The sequence below is a fragment of the Haliotis cracherodii genome, unplaced genomic scaffold, assembly GCF_022045235.1.
Source record: "Haliotis cracherodii isolate W230 unplaced genomic scaffold, xgHalCrac1.p SCAF_3, whole genome shotgun sequence".
Classification (NCBI taxonomy): Eukaryota; Metazoa; Mollusca; class Gastropoda; order Lepetellida; family Haliotidae; genus Haliotis; species Haliotis cracherodii.
The window spans coordinates 27,489,310-27,512,725 of NW_027266286.1; the positions used below are offsets into that span (position 1 = coordinate 27,489,310).

The 23,416-nt window shown below is 39.1% G+C and overlaps 1 protein-coding gene across 1 annotated transcript; it reads left to right on the top strand.

Moving 5' to 3' along the window:
* Positions 1–5,293: 5,293 nt before the first annotated feature.
* LOC139475866 (neogenin-like) lies at positions 5,294–14,999 on the top strand. Its single transcript, XM_071259077.1, has 12 exons — positions 5,294–5,356; positions 6,312–6,369; positions 7,608–7,789; positions 8,576–8,753; positions 9,519–9,692; positions 10,045–10,176; positions 11,377–11,513; positions 12,201–12,305; positions 12,940–13,003; positions 13,228–13,278; positions 13,685–13,768; positions 14,918–14,999. Exons 1-12 carry the CDS (start codon positions 5,294–5,296, stop codon positions 14,965–14,967), a joined length of 1,278 nt encoding a protein of 425 aa, XP_071115178.1. The 3' UTR covers positions 14,968–14,999.
* The last annotated feature ends 8,417 nt before the right edge of the window (positions 15,000–23,416 follow it).

A 23,416-nucleotide genomic window follows, 5' to 3' on the forward strand; every position in this document is an offset into this window, starting at 1 on the left:
TCAAATCGACCGAAAGACCCACCGTCAAGAATTATGTGTAATCTACCCGTGATTGCCTGACAGTATAATTTGATTTTTTATGGCCGGCTCTTAACAGCGTGACCCACCTGAATGTACAATGATTCAGGATATGTGTTACCAAAGAACGCGCCTGCCCCAGAATCTTCCCTGTGTACACATTCCACACAATATTGATTTTCAAGATAGCCGCCCCTATGCGTTACGGCCTGTAATATGCATACATATTTAAAGGGCAAGTAAAGTCAACATAACAACTTTGCAGATTTTAATACTTTAGGGCTTACTTAATCACAAATGCTTGACCAAAATTAAATTTAAAAAACGGAAATAGCGTAAAACAGACCGTAAGAAACGACAGGTGAAATCAGCCCCCAAACAAAAAAAACAAACATTCCGCCAGTTACATCTATTTTTTTGCGTCTGCTCATCCATTTGATTATGTCACCTTAGTACATACGGTACCACACTGAAGATGCCTACAGTTGTTTACTCTAGGGATTATTCCCTCACAGGCATTTATTGTGTGGAGTAGGCATGAACAGGAGTGGATATAAACACAATATAGACTACATGGGCACTATATACACTACTTGGGCACTATCAACACAACTATATAGATAATAAAAGCGATAAATCCTCTGTCCAAAACACAGTCGATTGAACGATTCCGACTATATCAATAGCACGTGATGTGGAATCGCTATCAAATAGTGATGATACCAGGTGTTAGCGAAAAGATGTGCGAATCCCGACCCACCGGTGGCACCCGTCACAAACACATGCAAAAGCAAGTCAATTGCTCACCTAAAAAGACACGGGAACATATGGTACAAGTCAAAATAGGGAATTGCATCACTGTTGCGTCACACTTGAAAATGTCCTCACATTTAACATTAAGCCCCATGGATCAAGGAATGAAGTTTTTTTCCTTTAGTTTGTCAAGTGGGATAGTGGTGTACAAAGTTGTAAGAAAAATGTTTTGAGATTGTAAACAGTCAAGCAAATCCTTTTAGTTTATGAGAATCCACATGGTAGTAATCCGCTAGGCTCAAATACTTCCTATGAGTATAAAGAAATTCTTTCCTTGATTGGATTGAGGATTATGGTTAATCGTTGAGACAGGGATTTGATGGTACATTAGCTGGGCCCAGCAATCTATCTCTCTTTATACGGATTTTTATGGAGTTTGGAATCCTGTACAAAAGAGGAGTGGAGATGTCTTCAGGTTTCAGCGCCAAGTCAAAAATTGATAGGACTGGTGCATGGTTTTGTCTGATTCTTCTTCTGTTAACATACTGGCCTTCTATGTGGCATTATGTGATATGTCATTTATACCAAGTTCTTTGATCGAATAAATAATGTAGTGATTCTTACATATAATGGTTGTGCCTTTCCAGTGGGAACAACCACAAACTATATGGACACTGTATAGACTACATTGGAACTATATACACTACATACTCTATGGACTATACTGAATAGACTGACAATATTTAGACAACATGTGAACACTACGTGGTCGCTGTTTGCACAGATAGACAACACATACACATAGTAGTAGTGGACAGAGCGTCTGGAGGCTCGGTTGTTCGGTGCCCTAGCCGTACCACACCAAAATACTTGTTGTTACCCTGCCTGGTGCTCGGTAGTAAGGGGATAAAAGAAGAACGTCGGTGCGGAGTTAGTCTGACGTGTCTCAGTTAGGTTTCCATGCTAAACTACAACATAGAAGCACAGTGGGCTAGCACTATGAACAGTCTGGACTTGTACAAGCAGCTGCACACACACACACACACACACACACACACACACACACACACACACACACACACACACACACACACACACACACACACACACACACACACACACACACACACACACACACACAACACACACACACACACACACACACACACACACACACACACGTCGCAATGTGAAATACTATTGAACGCGAGGCCTCGCCTCACCGTTAATGTGTTTTTATCAGACTTCGACTAAGTAGTTGTCAATAACAGAAGCAGCAACTACCTCGACGCCTCAGCATGGTATGTCTTGGCCTCAGTAAAAGATTTCAAAAGGTTTATGGGAGACATGTTGAGTACAACTGTTCATGTAGAGTGCAACTTGTCAGATTAATCAAAGTTGTTGAGAGCAAAATACACATATTGTCACGTCCTTGCAATGTTGTCTCTGCTTAAGTTAGCAGCACAATTACACAAATAATTTCTATAAGATATCCTGTTTCGGGTCTTCAATCCCTGGAAGTGGATGACAATCTGCTAAAATTAATTACTTTCCATATTAAGGTTTGACACATGTTTGGCATAAATGTTCATTCATTGTAATTGCTCATTTCACAATCATTTACGTACTGTTGTAACAGTGGCTTGTACAGTACCAATAGGCTGATGCATTTATGTATTCTTCCTCACACAGGATTGGTATTTGTGCTGCCGACAAGAGCAAGTTAAGAAAATCAGTGTATGTATATTTTCAACATATTTCTCCTCTCTTAATGGGGCGGTGTGAGAGCTTAGAAGTTAAAGTGCTGGTTCGACACGCCGAAGACCCGTGTTCAATTACCCAAAAGGGTACAATGTGTAAATATAAATTGTCAATACAAAGTCCCCAACGTAATGTGGGTTGAACACTGGACATGCTTCGCACTCCTTTCAGGCCTCAATGTGTAACACTATAAGGTTACAGGCCTCAATGTGTAACACTATAAGGTTACAGGCCTCAATGTGTAACACTATAAGGTTACAGGCCTCAATGTGTAACACTATAAGGTTACAGGCCTCAATGTGTAACACTATAAGGTTACAGGCCTCAATGTGTAACACTATAAGGTTACAGGCCTCAATGTGTAACACTATAAGGTTACAGGCCTCAATGTGTAACACTATAAGGTTACAGGCCTCAATGTGTAAAACTATAAGGCTACACATATTATGTGGCCTCATCAAAATTCTGATGCGAGCTGAGTGGTGATATAGCCTTGGCTCAACAAACCGAAGACCCGGGTCCGACTTCCTACACATGGACATTGTGTGAAGCCAATTTATTGTGCCCCATCGTAATGTTGCTATGAAACTAAAATGGGCATAAAATCCCACTCACTCAAAAGCCTACCCGAAACTCAGTATGGTATTCCGGGTTAGAATGGTCGAGAGAACTGACGGAACAGGACCAGAAAGAGGGGTCATTTCATTCATTAACAATAGCTGTTATCATGTGTACGCTTGCACTCATCTTTGAACAGTTCTTTTAGTTACCCATGTCTTCCAACATTGGGTCTCTGAATGTTGAAGTGAGTTCCTTAGAGTTCTTCAGGCCTCGGGTATGTGTGGAACTGCGTGAATCACGATAGATAAGATAAATTGCTTTTCGTTTATTTCCTCAGTACTTTAACAAGCTAACTGTCCTAAATACCCGTTTGTGTTTTATGTGATACAAATTACGAATAATCAAATATCATTCGTACATTTGACGAAACGTGTGCAGGGTCTAGAGTGACCACACACGGGAAATCTATCTCTTATAACATATGAAATATGCACAATAAAATGTTATTATTTAGCATGGTAACGAACGGTTGACAGTCAACAATCTCTCTCGTATGCATGTCATTCATGTTTTTCCTTGTATGCATAGGATGGTTTGGTTTGGTTTGTTGTTTAACGCGCATTTAGCAATATTCCAGCTCTATGCATAGGATAACAGATGGAAATGACACATTTCAGCGAAATATTGCCGTCATGCAATACATGATTTTGATAGGACAAAAATGTCATCAGAGACAGAACTGCGAATACTTTAAACACAGGTCATTTGTTTCACATGTTTATTATTTTTCAAAACTCTGGTAAGTGGGTGAACGTCATTATCAGTAATGTTTCACGTGCATACATATACTCTTCTGTGCAACTGGGTAAGGTTTAGTAAACATGACATGCTTCCATCGCTTTTAATATGTACGTTATTCCAGAATCAGCCCAGTCTATTCCATAATTAATAGAAGTCTATGCTAAAAGCAGAGCCCATTGTTCGATTCCGACTATATCACAAACGTACGTATATGAATCACTTTCAAAATAGTGATACTACCAAGTGTTCGCGAAAGGGTGTGCAGTACTTTGATACTTTGATAAGATTGTAGGGAATGATACCTGATACAGGATACCCGACAGATATTATTGTGAAATTGTATCGCGTTTATCAAGTAGCGACAACAATGCAAGGACGTTATAATATGTCGGTGTATTTTGCTCTTCAGTTTGATTGATAAGCAACACTCCCACGTTAAGCCACAGTCACTGACTGTTGCTAGGCCGAACGTTAAATATTGATATGTGAGACATTCAAAGTGTAAATAGTATCTTGTATCAATACGTTACCTGTAAGTGTTAATTTGATGTCCAGCCAGGCATCGTTCAGGGACTGATTATTTGATTTCTTAAAGTGAATTTCCCTTAACATTCTTGTCAATTTCAGGAATAATGGATGGATAAATAGGTTTAATAGGAACTTATTCTGTATTAACAAAAATGTAATAATAAAAGGTAGTTATTCAGAAAACAGCAAACAATTTGTTGCTAGTCCCCATTTAAATACGTTGCACTACAAGACATCCTACTGCATGTAAACCTCTCCAAACCAGTGGTTTAGATGTGGTTTGTACACACATAACACACATAACACTTGTGAGTGAGTGAATGAGTCAGTGAGTATGGTTTTACGCCGCTTTCAGCAGTATTCCAGCAATATCACGGCGGGGGACACCAGAAATGGGCTTCACACATTGTACCCATGTCGGGAATCAAACCCGGGTCTTCGGCGTGACGAGCGAACGCTTTAACCACTTGGCTACCCGACCGCCCCTGTCTTCTTGTGAAATACACCAGGCTGCACATGTTGCCGCAAAACAATGTCATTTTCAATAGTGGTCAAAATATTGCAGACAAGGCTTAGCAATATAAGAAATTACTCAATGCTAGAATTTAACAAACACATTTATACTTTTCATCTAACGACATCTAATGCTATCTAACCTCTTGGTCATCCGATCACCCACACTTCTCTCTGTGGGTTGATTCTGATATCGATGGACGACAGCCTCAAACACAATCACCAGCTTATCAGCAGTTGACATGGCCTACATTGCCATGCGTCGGCTGGTCAAGCAGTGTAAATCTCCGCCCTGTAGAAGTCCTTGTCAGACCTCACATATACACCTGGCCCCAGACTCGGGAAGCATTAATTCACAATGGACATATTTGTAGGATGGTGTTTCATGTTGGCTGCATTTAGTATCGGGTCTGTACTTCCGGTGAGTGTTTAGATCACGCGTTAACTTTCTTTTCATGCGAGACCGTGAAGGTACCCCACATGATCGCATTATCTACCTCTATGTACACTTGTCCGCTTGGGGAATGGGTCTCAGTTGTCTAAGACCCCATAACTCGTGTGGAGTTGCGACTATTATGTGTGTCTCTGATCGTGGGTTTAATCCCGTTCGACCTGGTTTTGTTTTAGGTTTACTTGAATATTGCTGAATGCTGCGTTCAACCACAAACAGACCATCATGGATATCATGTCAAACACACCCTACCCTTATGTGCTCGGCATAGGTCTTTCTAATAGTCATGTGTCATCTCAGTGTTTCTGTTTATCAACATCCTCGGTGGTGTAGTGGATAGAACGTCTGCCTTAGAGAGTGGATGCTCGGTTGTTCAATGCCCTAGCCGCACCATACCAAAATACTTGTTGTCACCTGGCATTCGGTTGACAAAAGAAGGACGTAGATACAATCAGCCCCCCCCACCCCCCCCCCCCCCCCCCCCCCCCCACCCCCCAGCCCACACACACACACACACACGTGACAATGTGAAATAATATTGAACGCGACGCTTTACCTCACCTAACCCATACACCTACATTGTATACCATTAGTGTGTTTTCAGATTTCGACTACAGGATATGTAGACAACATGTGAACACTACGTGGTCACTGTTTTCACAGATGGACAACACATACACATTAGTAGTAGTGGACAGAGCGTCTGCCTTAGAGAGTGGAAGCTCGGTTGTTCGGTGCCCTAGCAGTACCATACCAAAATACTTGTTGTTACCCTGCCTGGTGCTCGGTAGTAAGGGGATAAAAGAAGGACGTAGGTGCATGTACACACGTCGCAATGTGAAATAATATTGAACGCGACGCCTCACCTCACCTCACCTCACCTCACCCATACACCTACACTGTATACCATTAATGTGTATTTCAGATTTCGACTACAGAGTTGTCTACAACAGAAGCAGCAACTACCTCGACGCCAGAGTTTGGTATGTCTTGGCCTCAGTAAAAGATTTCAAAAGGTTTATGGGAGACATTGGAGTACAACTGTTCATGTGGAGTGCAACTTGTCAGATTAATCAAAGTTAAGACAAAATTGTTATGGATGAGCAACTTCTTTATTACAATTGGGCGACTTTGTCTTAGTTACCATTCCAACTTCTAAATGCCACTCAAAGAAGTTAATTAAAGTTGTTGAGAGCAAAATATACATATTGTCACGTCCTTGCAATGTTGTCGCTACTTAAGTTACGCAGCACAATTACACAAATAATTTCTATAAGACATCCTGTTTCGGGTCTTCAATCCCTGGAAGTGGGTGACAATCAGCTAAAATTAATTACTTTCCATATTAAGGTTTGACACATGTTTGGCATAAATGTTCATTCATTGTAATTGCTCATTTCACAATCATTTACGTACTGTTGTAACAGTGGCTTGTACAGTACCAATAGGCTGATGCATTTATGTATTCTTCCTCACACAAGTGGGTGACAGTTGACATCATCTGATCAAAGTATCTAAGTATTATTGCAGATCCTTTCGCGAACACTTGGTCTCATTACTGCTTTGATACAAAATAAAATGCTCTTAGCATATATTTCTTATGGTTATGGAAGGGGTTTGTTGCATATAAGTTTTATTAATGTCATTTATTGACGGGTTGTGGAAACTGTTCATCCATAAGTGTACAAAGACACTCTTTGTGAATATTACCAGTACTCGTATGCTAGATGCTTTCGCCGTTCTTGTATAGTTGTCAAATTAGTTTTCAGGAACGCATTACACACAGTAATATATATCTAAAGTAGAGCCCGGTAATTGAGCTTGATAAACTGATCTTCCATTCCTGAGCAATATGCATCCCAGCCCTTTATTGTGCTATAGATTAAAATACATATTATGTACACGCCCCCTGGCTATCTAATGTGATATAAACGCTAAATATATATGCATCAAATCCCTTTTAATAATCAGTAAATATCTCCATTGTACGATTCCGACTTATCAGAAGCAAGTGTTTATGAATTTTAAATAGTGATGACACCAGGTGTTTGCGAAAAGATGAGCAAAAAATGATGATTTGTTCCGTCGAGATGATAATTCATATTCGAGATGAATACACGAAAATTATGCATTAGACATATTCAAATATAATGCTATTATTTACAAACAAACCCCGATTCAATATTTGCTAAGAGGTAATTCATGCTAACTTATTTTTTAGTCCCGGGTAAAGTCAACAATTTGAAGACCACAGTGACGACATCCTCGTCTCTTGGTCTGTCGTGGACGGCATCAACAAGTGATGTCCCATTCACCCAGTACATCGTCTTCACAAGCAAGGGAGGCGAATGTTTAAAAGCAGTCTACATCCCCTGCCTTCCAAATGATAGTATATATGCAGCTGTAAGTGAATTCAGAGATTGGCTATATCACACATGTAGTCACATTACCCTTTTGGGAACCGAGTTTTCATTTTTTCATTTACTGATCCAACACTCCACAAAATAGGAGAAGCATTAACAAAACAATTTCTTAACTACCGCAGGACAATTTTGTGATAACCTTTAAAGCTGTCTATAACTGTATCAGCTAGAACATATTATTCCTTCTAAACAAAGTAATCCTAATATTATTATCTCACTTTCTGGTCGCAAATTGCTACTGAAATACCGCTGCGAGATAATGATATATTTGTCACCTCACTGACCTATTAAACATTTTATATTGTTCCTTCTTGAATACATACAGTGACAGCAGGTTAATGCGGTCCCGTGTGTCCGGAAACCTCGATCTCCAGACCAGTAGTTTTTTAAATGTATTTATACATATATGACGTTACTTCTTCAAAAGGATTAATTTATCTGAATATGTCATAACTCGGACGATTAGGGTACCGTCCTTATTAAAGGGTGTTCTCTTTTTCATATTCATTGAGAGACAAACCAATTGATATTCCTTGGGTCTAGGATTTAAGAACAACAACATTTGTTCCAGAAAATTCATTTGCTCGCTGGACATATTGCATGTCATGATACAGATAAAATGGGATGAAAAGAATAAATTGATGTTCTCGTTCTACCGGAGGACAACATTACTTCAAGCCCTCCCTCTTCCCGGTGAATGTTTAATGGCCCGTTCCTAAAATGTAAAGCTTGTGTTTTCTGTTTTCCCTTATCGTGCTGTCTCCAGGCCACCTGCAATTCCCTTAGCGCGGGCACGCCTGCAACATATGATGAATGCCATGGTGACATGTCTTACAACGTGACTGACCTGGACTCGAACACAGACTACGTTGTTAGTGTCGCTGCTGCAGCAAATTTCACAGTAGGGGAAAACTCAACTCTCAAAGAGGAGACTAATATTGGAAGTACGTTTTGCAATTTATTACATACAGTGGTTATTCTATACAAATATCACTACAATGTCTCTTGGTACAATGAGGTAACAATCATGATCATGGCCGTCCGACAAATTTGAGGGGATTTTTAAATTAGTAAAATACAATAAAACTCACTGACTGAATAACATTTGAACAGTTGCTAAAACTAGCTTCAATCTTCGCCCCAATGATATATTAATTTGATACTGGTGACATAAATTCACGGCAGTTGTATATGGCCGATATTAAGACCTTTTTTCCTCTGTTCTGTTCTGTTCTCTTTATATCACCCATATATCATGGATATAAGTGAAATTATTTTCACTAATTCTCACCGTGCATTTCATTTTCTGGTGCATTATGATTGTCCAGATCGTTTCAATTGTTACATTGTTTTCATTTTTTGAGGAGAGAAACGTGGTATCGTATGAGCACATTGTCGCAAATAACTGAAGATTCACCAAGGCTCGGAACTGACAAAATGAATTCACTCGGGACAAAAACTCCGTAATATATTGTAGCTCTAAGGTAGTCTCTAAGTAACTGAAATACATGTATTGCTAAACTCGACGCGAAACGTTAAACGCCAACGCAATACAAAATACAAGTTCTAGCATGTGATTAGCTATATAAAACAGAGAATATATGATCAAATGTTGAACTCCTTAAATCCTATGCAGTTAGATATTGCTAGCATCACTGGTTGCTATGGATTTCTACCGTCTCACAGTAACACTACGTATTACCATCCAGTTCCAGCAGCGCCGACCAACATCCGGGGAACTGCTCAGAACCAGTCCGCCATCTTGGTTGAATGGGACGTTCCCTCCCACAATGCCGGGCCTATGTGGTACAACCTTACGGTTCTAATCGAATTGGACAGGACGTCTGGCGTATTCATCGCGGATCGTTACTACAACGTTGAAGGTTCGAGCTGGTATCTTTCATTTGACCATTAAACTAGCTTTAGCCTGGTGACTTGAATGAAGTTAACTGGGACTGCCAATTATCCGAGTCTACTCTTCCTTTAAGTCTCTCATCTGACCAACTGAGGCACCGCAACCTGAATGGTTCTAGCCGCTGGTTGGCCTGTTATTTATCTCGGTGGCGCGAGTGATGAAGTATCTGTTATCAGTCAAGATGGCTTTATCTCCGTTCCAAACGTACACAGCTGTGCCAATGCAACACTTATCGTCTTTATGTTGTGAGCAATAAATGCCACAGTAACGGTTAAAAGTCTGCTTTCCATTGTTATACGGAGTGTCCTTTTGTGATGCAGGCCAGAATAGCAGTTCCTGCGAGGTGACGGACTTGTTGAGCTCCTGGAGGTACATGTTCGCCATCACAGCCAGCACCAGTGCTGGAACCTCAAACATGGCAACATCCAAAGCTGTCAGAACGCTGCCCTCTAGTAAGTGAGATTGCCTCAATACTCAAAATAACATTATATTAATATGAAGCTGGAACCACATTTATAATCTGGAGCAAAATTGTCCTTATTGGTCAACAAGCAAAAATGTAAATATATGGAAAATAGTGTTGTGACTATAACAGGAAATGTTCATATGTCTAACAACTCGATTCTTTTTTCTCTCACTTGCAAGTATTTTACTTCTGACATTTTAATTCATAGGCGTGTGGCTAAATGCAGAAAAAGGACAAGCCATGGCTTTGTCCGTGATCTAAGACGACCTTGCATTCAGCAGCACAGTCGCCCAATTCATTTTCAGTAGCAACCAATGCAATACAACTATTCAGTGTAGGAAGTCGGCATTCAAATCACATCTCTAACTCTTCTGTATATTCGCTCGTAGATATCGTTACGTTACAATACTCATTTTTACGTGATAGACGTTCATTGTGTATTGGGTCTGTCAGCTGGCTTAGTGGACACTATAATCGTTCGCTTGTCACGCCGATTCGAACCGACTTTCATCTGATCCTGGCATGCTGGGCAACTGATGCTTACTTGTTATATTACCTTTCAGCGAACTGTAGTACAATTGACAGCCCTTGTTCCTGTGTAATGTACAAATCTCATGAAAACACATAAAAATGAACAGAGATTTGCAGTTCTCAGTCGACTAGGACATCCTTGTCTTGAGAGAAAACAGTAGTGTAATCATATATTGAATCGTGGAACCCCAAATCGGTTATAATTAGTAAATACTTAATTAAGACATTTTAGTATTCATTAAAGATATAATCATAAACTGCGATGTTTCAGGGTAGAACTACCTTGTATTCGATGGTACTGACGCATAAAATTACCTGTTATGCTTTCGTTACCGTAGCTCCCGGTGCAGTGCAGAATATCCATGTAAACTTGGTCCCTTCAATTACTTGTTTTGCTTTCTCTGCCGTAGCTCCCTTAGTTTGTCCCTTCAATTACTTGTTTTGCTTTCTCTGCCGTAGCTCCCTTAGTTTGTCCCTTCAATTACTTGTTTTGCTTTCTCTACCGTAGCTCCCTTAGTCTGTCCCTTCAATTACTTGTTTTGCTTTCTCTGCCGTAGCTCCCTTAGTTTGTCCCTTCAATTACTTGTTTTGCTTTCTCTACCGTAGCTCCCTTAGTTTGTCCCTAAAATTACCTGTTATGCTTTCTCTACCGTAGCTCCCGGTGCAGTGCAGAATATCCGCGTAAAGTTTGTCCCTACCGAGTACCTGGCCGTCAGACTCACCTGGGAATGTCCCCCCGAGAGGATGAGGAATGGACGCATAACAAGCTACACAATCTCCTACAAAGGCAATGTAGGAAACTTTAGCACGGAGCACTTGGTTTCCTTTTCCAGCAATTAAGTGCTCGATCGTGCACACTAATCAAATTGAATTAATTTGTGTTTTGCATCAAACCTCAAATTGATTACAAACTAGACACGCTTTATCTGCATAATGCTGCACAATCATTGATATTGTACATAAATTAATGATCCCATAGATTACTTTCTTATTGGCTATGGTTTATTTCACGGAAGATAATAGAAGTAAAAGTGGATGCATCGTGAAAACCAGAAACAAGGAAACTCAACCTAAGAATAAATGGCGAAATGATTCCTGTAATTACTGACACGATTTTTAGCAGACCGCCGTGATATAGCTGTAATAAAGCTGAAAACAATATACAAACACATCATAAGATATGACACATATTGCACTCCTCTGAGTGAAACGTGATTTAACGAATATTAACGATCGTGACAAAGTCCAAATATATTTCGTCTTTGCAATAGCTTCATCCAAAGAACAATCATTTCATGTGAACGGCCATATGATTGATGTATCAGAAACTGTTTGCACATACATGTTCGCATATCAGCTAGAGATGTTTGCATTTCTCTTGCGTGTACAAGAATTAGAGAACATTACTAAACCATCTTTGGAGGTGTGTCTGTACACATTGAGCTAGGTATATCGCTGAGAGGTTTGTTCAAACTGCAGATATCCATGACGTTGACGGCTGGGAGTTACTACCCTGAGGATCCGTGCACCGACCCCCACATGGTGTATCTGCCTGTAGTCCCAGATGGGCAGTACACTGTCCAGGTACGTATGATGCAAACGCCAAGGCGGGAGACGTGCCTTTGTTAGTGTTAAATTGTTACTGTGTTGGCTAAAGATGTATATCTCACCGTTGTGATAATTTACATGAGAATAAATCATTAACCTTATGGCGTCAGCCAATGGGGTATGTGTAACAAAAGAGAGAGGTTAAAGTGCAACTCAAGTGTCGAATATTTCGAAAGAGGATTAAAGCAAGCAGTGGGAAGACATGCAAGGCATCTTAAGTGAAAATCAATGAAACGAAATGCTGTTTTCTTTATTTCAAACATTAATTTGAGACATTTTAGATCGAAGATTTTATTTGGACACATAAGATAAGAACTGTGTAAATTAGTTATTGATAATAATATCATGTCAAAGAATGTACCACGAAAGAGAAGAACATTTGAAATAGTTTTTATTTGTTTCTATAAGTTCTATTTGAAAATACATGCAAGGAATATTAATGACGTGCAATATCTATTTAACCAAAAGACTATCTTACGAAACGTATTGCTTAAGATAAACAAAAATAAGTATACTTGACTAAAATTGTTTTATCACTTAATACAAACAAGAAACATAAGTCCTTTTCCCCGATGTATGCTGTTCTTGACGTAAAATCTTATTTGTATAGGTATGGGCAAATGCTGAATTTCAAGGAAACAAATCAGCAATGATTTTTGTAGCAGACCGAGATAGTAAGTGTACCTCGTTACAACATAACATTGTGATAACACTGAATAGATTGTGTCGTTTTCTTGTTGCATTTAATTATAAAATGATACTAAAAATTGAATGCTTATATTCCAAATCATGTGCAAACATCACACGTGAAGGTTTCTGAATATTCAAAAATGACAATGTTTATACTATTGAAGGAGCATAAATTTGATAGTGTGGTGACTTCAACATTTTGTTCCAGAAATGTCCTACGATGTACCATCGTTTTCCAACACAACCGTGTCGACAACAGGCAAGTTGAAGTGGCGTATTAATGTGTTTATACTAATACTGTTACCACATTGTGAAAGTCATCCGCATGTTTTGTTTGTTATTTAAACATCGCATTCAGCAATATTCAAACTATATGAGAGAGACCTGTTTATAATCGAGTCTTGATGACACATACCAGTGATTGAGCTTATGAAGCAATGTCCAACGTTGTCAGGGTAAGCTCAACCGTGTCATCGAGCCTGACCACCCGATTCAGGGTTTGAAAACCAGACATGGAACTTAAAGCTGTCCTGAACTCAAAGTTGAAACAGAAACATGTATATGGTCTTTTCAAGTTCCTGATTTAAACAAGGCATCATGATGAATTTAGATATTTTCATACGTACGCTATAGCTCACATCTTAACCTCATTTTCTTCATTACAGATCCCCACAGCTTAATAGTTGTATCCGCCACATGTGGTTCCATAATAGCCATCCTTTTTGTCGCTGTCATTGCTCTTGTTCTCAGTGAGTAGTTTTGCCATGTCTCAAATGAAAACTGGAATAACTGACGTTGTATTTTGTATGTTCTTTGTATGCATATAATTTACCCTTCGTTTATGATTCCTCTATTTGAGTAAAGACCTGGTCGTACGTGACCATCCGACCTTGTACTATGTGAAATAAATAATTTGGGTGAGTAATTGATTATTACCTACTGTAACCTTCCTGACCTTATTGTTCGGCAAATATAAAACGCCAATAACCAGCCTCGATTATCCCCCCAAAACAGACTCCATTAGGCGTATAAGGCGTATAATGCGTGTACGCGTATAAGATGTATAAGCGTATAAAGTGTATATGCGTATAAGATGTAAAAGCGTATAAGGCGTCAAAGCGTATAAGGTGAATAAGCGTATAAGGCGTATATGCGTATAAGGTGTATATGCGTATAAGGTGTATAAGGCGTATAAGGTGTATAAGCGTGTAAGGCGTATATGTTGTATATGCGTATAAGGCTATAATGTGTATAAGCTTATAAGGCGTATAAGGTGTATAAGCGTATGAGGCGTATATGCGTATAAGGCGTATAAACGTACAAGGCGTAATGCGTATAATCGTATAAGGTGTATATTCGTATAAGGTGTATAAGCGTATATGCGTATAAAGCGTATAAGGCGTATAAGCGTATAAGGCGTATAAACGTATATGCGTATACGGGGTATAAGCGTATAAGGCGTATATGCGTATAAGGTGTATATGCGTATAAGGCGTATAATCGCAATAGGCGTATATGCATATAAGGCGTATGATCGTATAAGCTTATAAGGCGTGTATGCGTATAAGGTGTATATGCGTATAAGGCGTATAAGCGTATAATCATATAAGGCGTATATGCGTATAAGGTGTATATGCGTATAAGGCATATAAGCGTATAGGACTTATAAGGTGTATATGCGTATAAGACGTATAAGCGGATAGGGCGTATTAGCATATAAAGCGTATTAGCCCACAGGCGTATGAGGCTAAAAGCAGCGTAAAACCATACTCACCCACTCACAAAATAGAAATAACACTCATGAGGAAACATATTGTAATTTTAACCAATTAAAAATTTATTCCAAAATGTTGATATTTCTTAGACAGTAAAATGAAATATTCATTTACATATTTCAGCAAGATCAAGAGGTGTTTCACCGAAAGAACAACTGCATTTCGCTCATTAGTCTGACTGATCTTCAGGGCGAAACTGTCTGGAACAAATGAAGAATGAATAGCCTGTTCATTTGTAGAACAAATGGTGTCACAATGAAGTTATCCTGGAACAATACTGCATTTGTCCTTATTGAATATTGAGTTGATTGACAGGGCAGATCCATGATTTTCCCCCACCTTTTGAAAATAACATTATATAACACCTTCTTTCAATTGAAATACTCCTGCAGATCATCAAGTGACACTCCCAACCACACTTGAAATAAGGGACCTGGATCTGCCTCTGATTGAACTGTATTTATGAAGATCATTATGCACGCCGGTTGACCTGTGATAGGCTTGGTTGTAACCGAAGTATGATATTATGCAGGAAGTGTTAATGAATACACGAAATGGGACTAGAGTGACATACTGGATTTCCAGCTTATTGTCAACATCTTTGTGAAATGTTGGACCACGATCCTCTGACAAGAAACGGGAATCCCCATGGGCACCTTCATCCTCAATTATCCACATAAACAACGAAATCCTCTGTTCCGTGATGTAGTATTATATCTCCATTCTATTAAGACATACGAGGGGCGTTCAATAAGTTTTGCAACTTGGGCGTTTGTGTTTACACAAACAATGTCAACTTGTGGCAGGTGTGACACTAGTCATAACATCAAGTTGACACGCGTCATAACAAGTTCCAGACACAACAATAACTTAGATGTGGCGGTCACAATCATGGATTATCTCAAACATGAACAACATGATCGTGACAATTCTAAAGATGACGTGAGTGAATAGCCATACCCACTGTTTGGTTCATAATTTTCCCCATTTGTTTTTCGAACACTAATGAAAAACTTGCAGAGAAGTGTGTCTAGTTCGTTTCGGTGGATTTCATGCATTTGGCGAATTTCATTTTGGACTTTTAGAAAGTGTTCGAACAGTTTAAAATCGTACAACGTTTTCTTGGGTGTTTTTGTTATGATTGTCTAGGATCACACCAGCGATTATGTCGTCTTCAACAGCCACAAATCTACCTTGGGCATCTTTCGGCTTTGTGTTCGTCGTCCTTGCCGCGCTCGACGATGGCGTTTCGATGATGAAACGTTGGCCTCGGGGAAGTTTTGATAAACTGCCTCCATCACAGTCAAATTCAAACTCGGTACCATCAACCTGTAACCTGTAATATCCATTTGTCAACACGGATATCACTGTAGCACTTCCCCTTTGATCTATTACAACATTGTCTCCAACATCAAAGGTATCCATGCTGTTCGTAAACACCTACTCGCGTGCACCGGCGAAAAAAGTCCCACTTCCGGTTATCTAATTTGCATATCTACTTATGTCATTGGGGTATGACATACATGTTTTTCTGTCATAAATGTCATACCCCAATGACATAAGTAGATATATATGTTTTTATGTCATAGGACCCGTGATGATTCCGGGGTAGAATATATCTTCAGCAACCCATACTTGCCGCCAAAGGCGACTATGCTTGTCATAAAAGGCGACTAACGGGATCGGGTGGTATGGCTCGCTAACTTGGTTGATACAGGTCATCGATCCCAATTGCGTGGATTGATGCTCATGATTTCAATCACTGGATTGTCTGGTCCAGACTCGATTATTTTACAGATCGCCGTCATATAGCTGGAATATTGCCGAGTACGGCGTTAAACAGCAAGCAAAGAAACAAAATGTTATGTCATAAGCTGGATGAATAAGCATCGATAAATGCTTTAGTTAAATGATAATAGAAATTACGTCATAGGGTATTGTCACGTGTTTGAAAAGTTTGTGGTCCTGTATTCTAAAGCTGGCGGGAAAGTGACACATCTTTGATTAGCTTAGATTGTACGACATTGCCATAGAATCGAAACAGGATGGAAGATGATAAATAGCCAAAGAAGAGTGTTGGTTACCAGGCATGGCAAATATCTCTAACAATATGTTTTGCTTCTGGAAATGTAGTACAATGAGCTGTAATGAGATATTTAGGCCTAGTTTATGCTTACCACAGTGGCCTCGTCGGTAGTTGCAGAGATGGGTCGGAGCCTGACGACACGAACAAAGTGTTTTCACTTGTTTCCTCTTCATCGCCATACCTTGACTTCATCTTGAAATTTACTGGTGTATGTTGAAAAGCATATGGCTTCACAATTTCTTGCTGGTCTAATGACAATTCTTCGCAATCAGACGATAAGTCGGACACGTAGACCATGTTGTTTTACAGTAAACTTGATATCTTTTGCGTTGAGACTAGACAGGGACCCAGTTAAATTGGCACCAATTACGTCGTAATCTAAGGGGGATAACTCAGGTCTATTTGGCTCGGAAAACGAAGGCCTCATAGCGGCATAACATTTCCACACTTATTGTGGGTTTCCTACTTTCATTGTGAGAAAAATAAGTGTATATTTTCAAACACTGATATTAACTAATTCTTCAATTGCATTTTGTTTCAAATAAGAAAGAAAGTTTTTTTTGCGTGTACACTTCCCGTGCCTTTTAAGTGAACTTGTCCTTTTAGAGGTGACCAAATAGATTTGGTTAACGTGATTGATTGTATGTCATCAATCATACCCAGCTTTATGGCTGATGTTAGTTCACAATATCAATCATTGGTTTGTCTGGTCCAGATTTAATTATTTTCTTGCTGCCATCACATTGTTTGAATATTGGAGTGCAGTGTTAAATATCAAGCATTATACGTGTATCTAAGTCATAGTTCAGTAAGCATATTCTGGTATAAGAAATTATGGGGTAGACTGTTGTATTTGGGTCCCCAAACCGGACGTTTGCCTTCCTTGGTGTACTTATGAATCTGAGGACCTTAAAATAAAACCGAAAACCTGAGAAAAGACTCTTTTTTAAAAGTGTGAACTCCAATAGTGAATTGTTCAGTGGATGTCCTATATAATATTTGCCGTAGATAGTGTTAAGTTATCCTTTTCAAAGAAGGAAATTTTATGTTTTGAAGCATTCAGAGAAAAATATCCCGTCTCTAACTCAAAGAGAATTCCAACCTGAGTTAAACATGGTCGTAATGACAGCCATGTTGAATTTCTGTCACCAAACAAACCCTGTTATCTACTCGTACACACCCTCACGTGAAAAATAATCACCATGCACACATGTTGTGTGTGTGTGTGTGTGTGTGTGTGTGTGAACTCTTGTGAAGACTTTCACTCTGGCAACAAACATATAAATGACGTCAACAGTATACATACATATACATCAATACCTTTCCACCAAAGCACCCTAACATTTTTGCATGTAGCATTGCTAACCCACAACTACCATACACCTGAAGTTGTTTCTTCCCCTTTCATCCAAACACTCTCAATGCCCCGTGGGTTTCCGGGTTAGAATAGGTCCCCAGTTACCTATGGTACAGTCGACTAAATGGATCGGGTAGTCAGACTCGAATAATTGGTTCATTGCGTGTCAGCGTACTTCGATGGCGTGATCTCAGCATCGATTACTGGATTGTCTGGTCCAGATTCGATTATGTACAGGCCGCCGTCATACAACTGGAATATTGCCGAGTGTGGCGTCAACCAACCAACCAACCAACGGAAGGCCCACATCACCTAACAATCTATCTGTATACGACATTTGACCCGTGAACATCCTGGGTAGAATAGGTCTTCAGCAACCCATGATTGCCGTAAATAGCGACTAGGCTTGCTGTAAGAGGCGACTAACGTGATCGGATGGTCAAGCACGCTGTCTTGGTTGATGCATGTCGTCGTATCTCAATTGCGTGGATCGATGCTCATCGATGTCAATCAATGGAATGCGTGGTCCAGACTCGATTATTTACAGACCGCCGTCATATAGCTTCAATATTGCTGATTTCGGCGTTAAACAACAAACAAACCATACGACTTTTAGCCTTTACGTATGAATAATAGATAAAGCGACAAAACCCTTTCCACGTCACAAGAATTATCTGCTTCAAACAGATTCCAATGTACGAGTCCGACTCTTTCATGATCATGTGTTCATGAACCCCTAACAAATAGTAATGATACCAGGTGTTCGCGAAACGGTGATCGTTTCCTGCCCCACCAGTGGCACTCGTTACAAGCACATGCAAAAGTAAGTCAATTGTTCACCTAAAAAACCCGGGAACGGGCATCCTTATGAAGCATTACTCTGACGTGATGAACGTTTACTGCAGAAAGACAGTGACTTTGATCGATCATCTCAACAATGGTATCGCATGGACTTACCTATGTAACTCCAGCTTGTTTTCCCTTTTCGACATATCTTCTGAGTGAGTTAATGCTTTACGTAACATCGGCAATATTTCAGCCATATCGTGACGATACATATCTTCTGAGTGAGTGAGTTCAGTGTTTTCGCCACTTTAGCAATATTCCTGCAATATCACTGCAGGGGACACCAGAAATGGGCTTTGCACATTGTACCCATGTGGGTTTGTTTGTTTGTTGCTTAACGCTGTACTCAGAAATATTCCGGCTATGTGACGGGCGCTCTGCAAATCGAGTCTGGGCCACACAATCCAGTGATTTACATCATGAGCATCGATCTACGCAACTGGGATACAATGTTGACATGCATCATCCATGTCAGCGAGCCTGACCACCCAATTCCGTTAGTCGCTTTTTACGACAAGCACAGTCACCTTTTACGGCAAGCATGGGTTGCTGAAGACCTATTCTAACGCTGACCTACACGGGTTGTACCCATGTGGGGAATCGAATCCGGGCCTACGGCGTGACTGGCAAAAGCTTTAACCACCTCAAGGCTACACCAACGTCACCCATGGTTTTCTTGAAACTGGAACGAAGTGATTTACCCAGCAATTTGGTCTCTTTTTTGGACTCACGCTACATGTATATGCATCCTGAGGGACCGACCGTATCAATTTCTTTGGAGGGATTTTGTTTGGAGGATAGATATTTCTTCATTCTTCTGCTACTGATGCAAAAGAATATATTTTTGAAAATTAATACTAGGAGCCTAAATATTTGAGCTTGATAATTATGGGTTATTTTTATTGTTTGAGCAGATAATATCGTTTTTACCCAAAAATCTGAAGCATAATTATTTTTTTTTAACATTTTCTGGGAAATTAATAACTTCTTTGATAAAATCTCAGTTTGGTCTTTGTGATCAAACCCATATATCCTAAAAACTAATGCAACAATCAAACAACGATATCGAGTCAACTCATAAACGACAATTTCCACTCTGGGTCGTCCAGTAACACGGTTTCAAAGTGTGAGCGCTTCTGTGCCACGTAGTTGCCACACTGCTGTGTTGCATTCCAAATGTGTACTGAGGAACAAAGGAAACTGTACATCTCTATGGATTTTATCATATCTTTGATTTTCAATTAAGTGAGTGAGTGAGTGAGTGAGTGAGTGAGTGAGTGAGTGAGTGAATGAGTTTGGTTTTACGCCGCTTTTAGCATTATTCTAGCAATATCACGGCGGGGGACACCAGAAATGGGCTTCGCACATTGTACCCATGTCGGAACTCGAACCCGGGTCTTCGGCGTGACGAGCGAACGCTTTTACCACTAGGCTACCCGACCGCCCCATTTCAATTGAGAATATCTGAAATTAGCGATATCATACCCCCAAAAATTATTCTGGCGCTTTGTCAGCACTCACACAATACCCCAACATTTATTTTTAAAAATATGATTTGATTTAGAACTTTTAAAAATTAAAAGAATTAATTCATATAATACACAACTGTTGATGGGTATCTAAGATATCCTATCTTGAAAATCAATAAATTTGCTCTTTTCAGCATATATTTATAACATTTTAAACATGTTAGGGGTCTTGTGGTTGCAAGTTTATTTCCAACCCCAGTCTGCATTGAACCAATATATGTTTTACACAAATTACCCAGTCCCCTATTACATTTCACAAACTGTTGCAGGAATGCGTGTTGGTTAAATAGACATAATCAAATTTAACAACAGTTGTTTCAATTTTCCATTACATAAAAAAACAAACTCGGTTTTCTTTCTTTGACCCTCAGTTAATATCCATTTTGCTCGTGTGGTACTATTGTTCATAATTCTGTAATAATAAATATTATATTTACGGTACTGTCTGTAATATTTTTTATTCATAATCGTCACAGTGATTAAACTGCATTAAATTGTTAAGGCGCTTGGCAACTCATGCTCGACTATCCACTGTATTATATCTCCATTCTGTCATGTAGAATACCGCTTAAAATTACCAGTTATTATTTAAAAAGCATGTGCGAAATTTGGAACTAACAAAATCCAAGCCATATTACGGAGACGGGCGTCATAATCGCCTCTTCATGGTGTACCCATGGGGTGACTTGGTGTGACGAGTCAACGCATAAACCCCGCTGGACAAACCCCACCGCCAATGGCTTTGTCGGTTAAGATTATTCATATAAACAAATATCAATTCAGGTCAGAAGTGTTGTATATTAGGCAGCCTAATGACGTCACGGGATTCCCCGGTTCGTCATGAGCGGGCTTTACAAACTGCAAATAGGCTTGAAATAAAAGCTTGAATCCTCCTTAAATATACACTCTTCTGACAGATATACATTCTTCATAACAAATAATAGCCATACTTAACATATTTATAATGAAATCAGCATAGGCTAGCTTCTTCATACATGTCAGTAACATCCAAATGCAGACTGCCCATCCCACGTCCGCTCCCGACTGGGCTGTAATGGCGTCCGTTTGTGCTGATCGATCATTCACGTCGGCCGTACTTATTAATGCATGCAGAATTATTCTTTGTGTTAATAAATAGCATATTTGCATGAAAAAAAGGGAATATTTTTTACCGTTCTGAATCTGTAACTTTAGGACCCTGTAGTTTATCATGGGTATATGTTAATAATTATTTTCCCGAAATCGTTATTGTTAAATCATAAGAAAATCTTGATAAAATCCAGCGTAATAAAGCGTGAATATCGCCGGTAAGAGTGATTTTTTCCGATGTGTAAATAATAACGGATTTAACTAAAACTGTGCAATAAAATGAACCGGAAGTGACATGCCCCGTATAACTTTGCTTGGGTATATAAACGAGTGTCACCACGGGTGTCACGAGAAGAATACTCAACAGCATGTGGACGTGGCAAGAGATAGAGCTTCTAACAACTGATCTACAGATACCCTGTAAGTATTGCATTGAAATTGTTGCACTTAATACTTTATTAGTTACATAAAACATTAGTTTAGATGAATAATACATATGTATTTCATGTACTGTTATGCCTTTTTCGGGATAGAACAGTTACGACATTTGGGTCCGAAATGTTTGCCGTGAGCATGTAAACTAAATTAGTTTGAATTAACACTGAGTGTGAATGTATGTTTCATGTTATTATAGAATATTAAACTGAAAAACTTCGCTTCGGTTTGATGCTTATTTTACCTTTACCGTACCAAATTCAAAACGTTATAATAACTGCTCCTGCACGCATAGTAACTATCAATAACTTTTCAGGAATTCCCCCTATTTGCATTGTAACTAATATTTGTAGTATAAATTATGCAAGGAATATATTAATTTGCCACTCGTTATAAGAAAATAGAAAATATAAAATACTTATTGTTTTTTGTTGCGACATATACATAAATATATAATTATGATTTTACTTGTATTACTGTATGTGATTGCGATTTGAAATGGTATTATTACAAGATTTGGCTGAACATACATTCAGTTTGTAATATCATTATTGAAATATGCCAAAATAAATTTTGGCCCCAAGCATAATGGTTAAAAGAAACCAATAAGAAGATCAACAACATATTGCAATGAATTAATGTAAATGTGAGATATATATTGTACACTAATACTTGGCTTATGCAAGAGTTCAGTAGACGATGTTTTGTTTTTAAGGTGAATGGCATTATTCTCAATCCATTACATATGGGCATCTGGAAAAAGTTATAGAATCTATAGAAAAAAACGGTAAGGTGTTAGCCGCACACTAACATCTGTGCTGCTAACACTGAAACCAAATTGGTCTGGTGTTTTACCTCCAGTGACAAACATAAAGTGCAAGATTAAATCCAAAAAAAATCATCCCAAAGCAGTTGAATGTTTATGTGAATGTCAAGATCCTGACATCATCGGCAATGCATTTGCTGGCCAAGGCATTGCCTTTTCACATCTACAAAAATTACAGAAGATGACAAGTACAATTTTAACAAATGAAATGGCCATGGAACTGCGTTATCATGCATCCAAAGGATCCCTCACATATGAAACAGTTACACAATATGTTAATCTTTTTCGATCCGAGGGAAATGAAATATCTTCACAGCTTTGTTTATATCATCTGAATAATGATCACAAAATTCAAACTGAAAAATTTAGAAATCATAAAACAGATATTGAGAGCTTCAAAAATCATCCTTTTGCATCATCGCCTGCCCCTTCGTTTTCAAAATGTCTTCCTTCC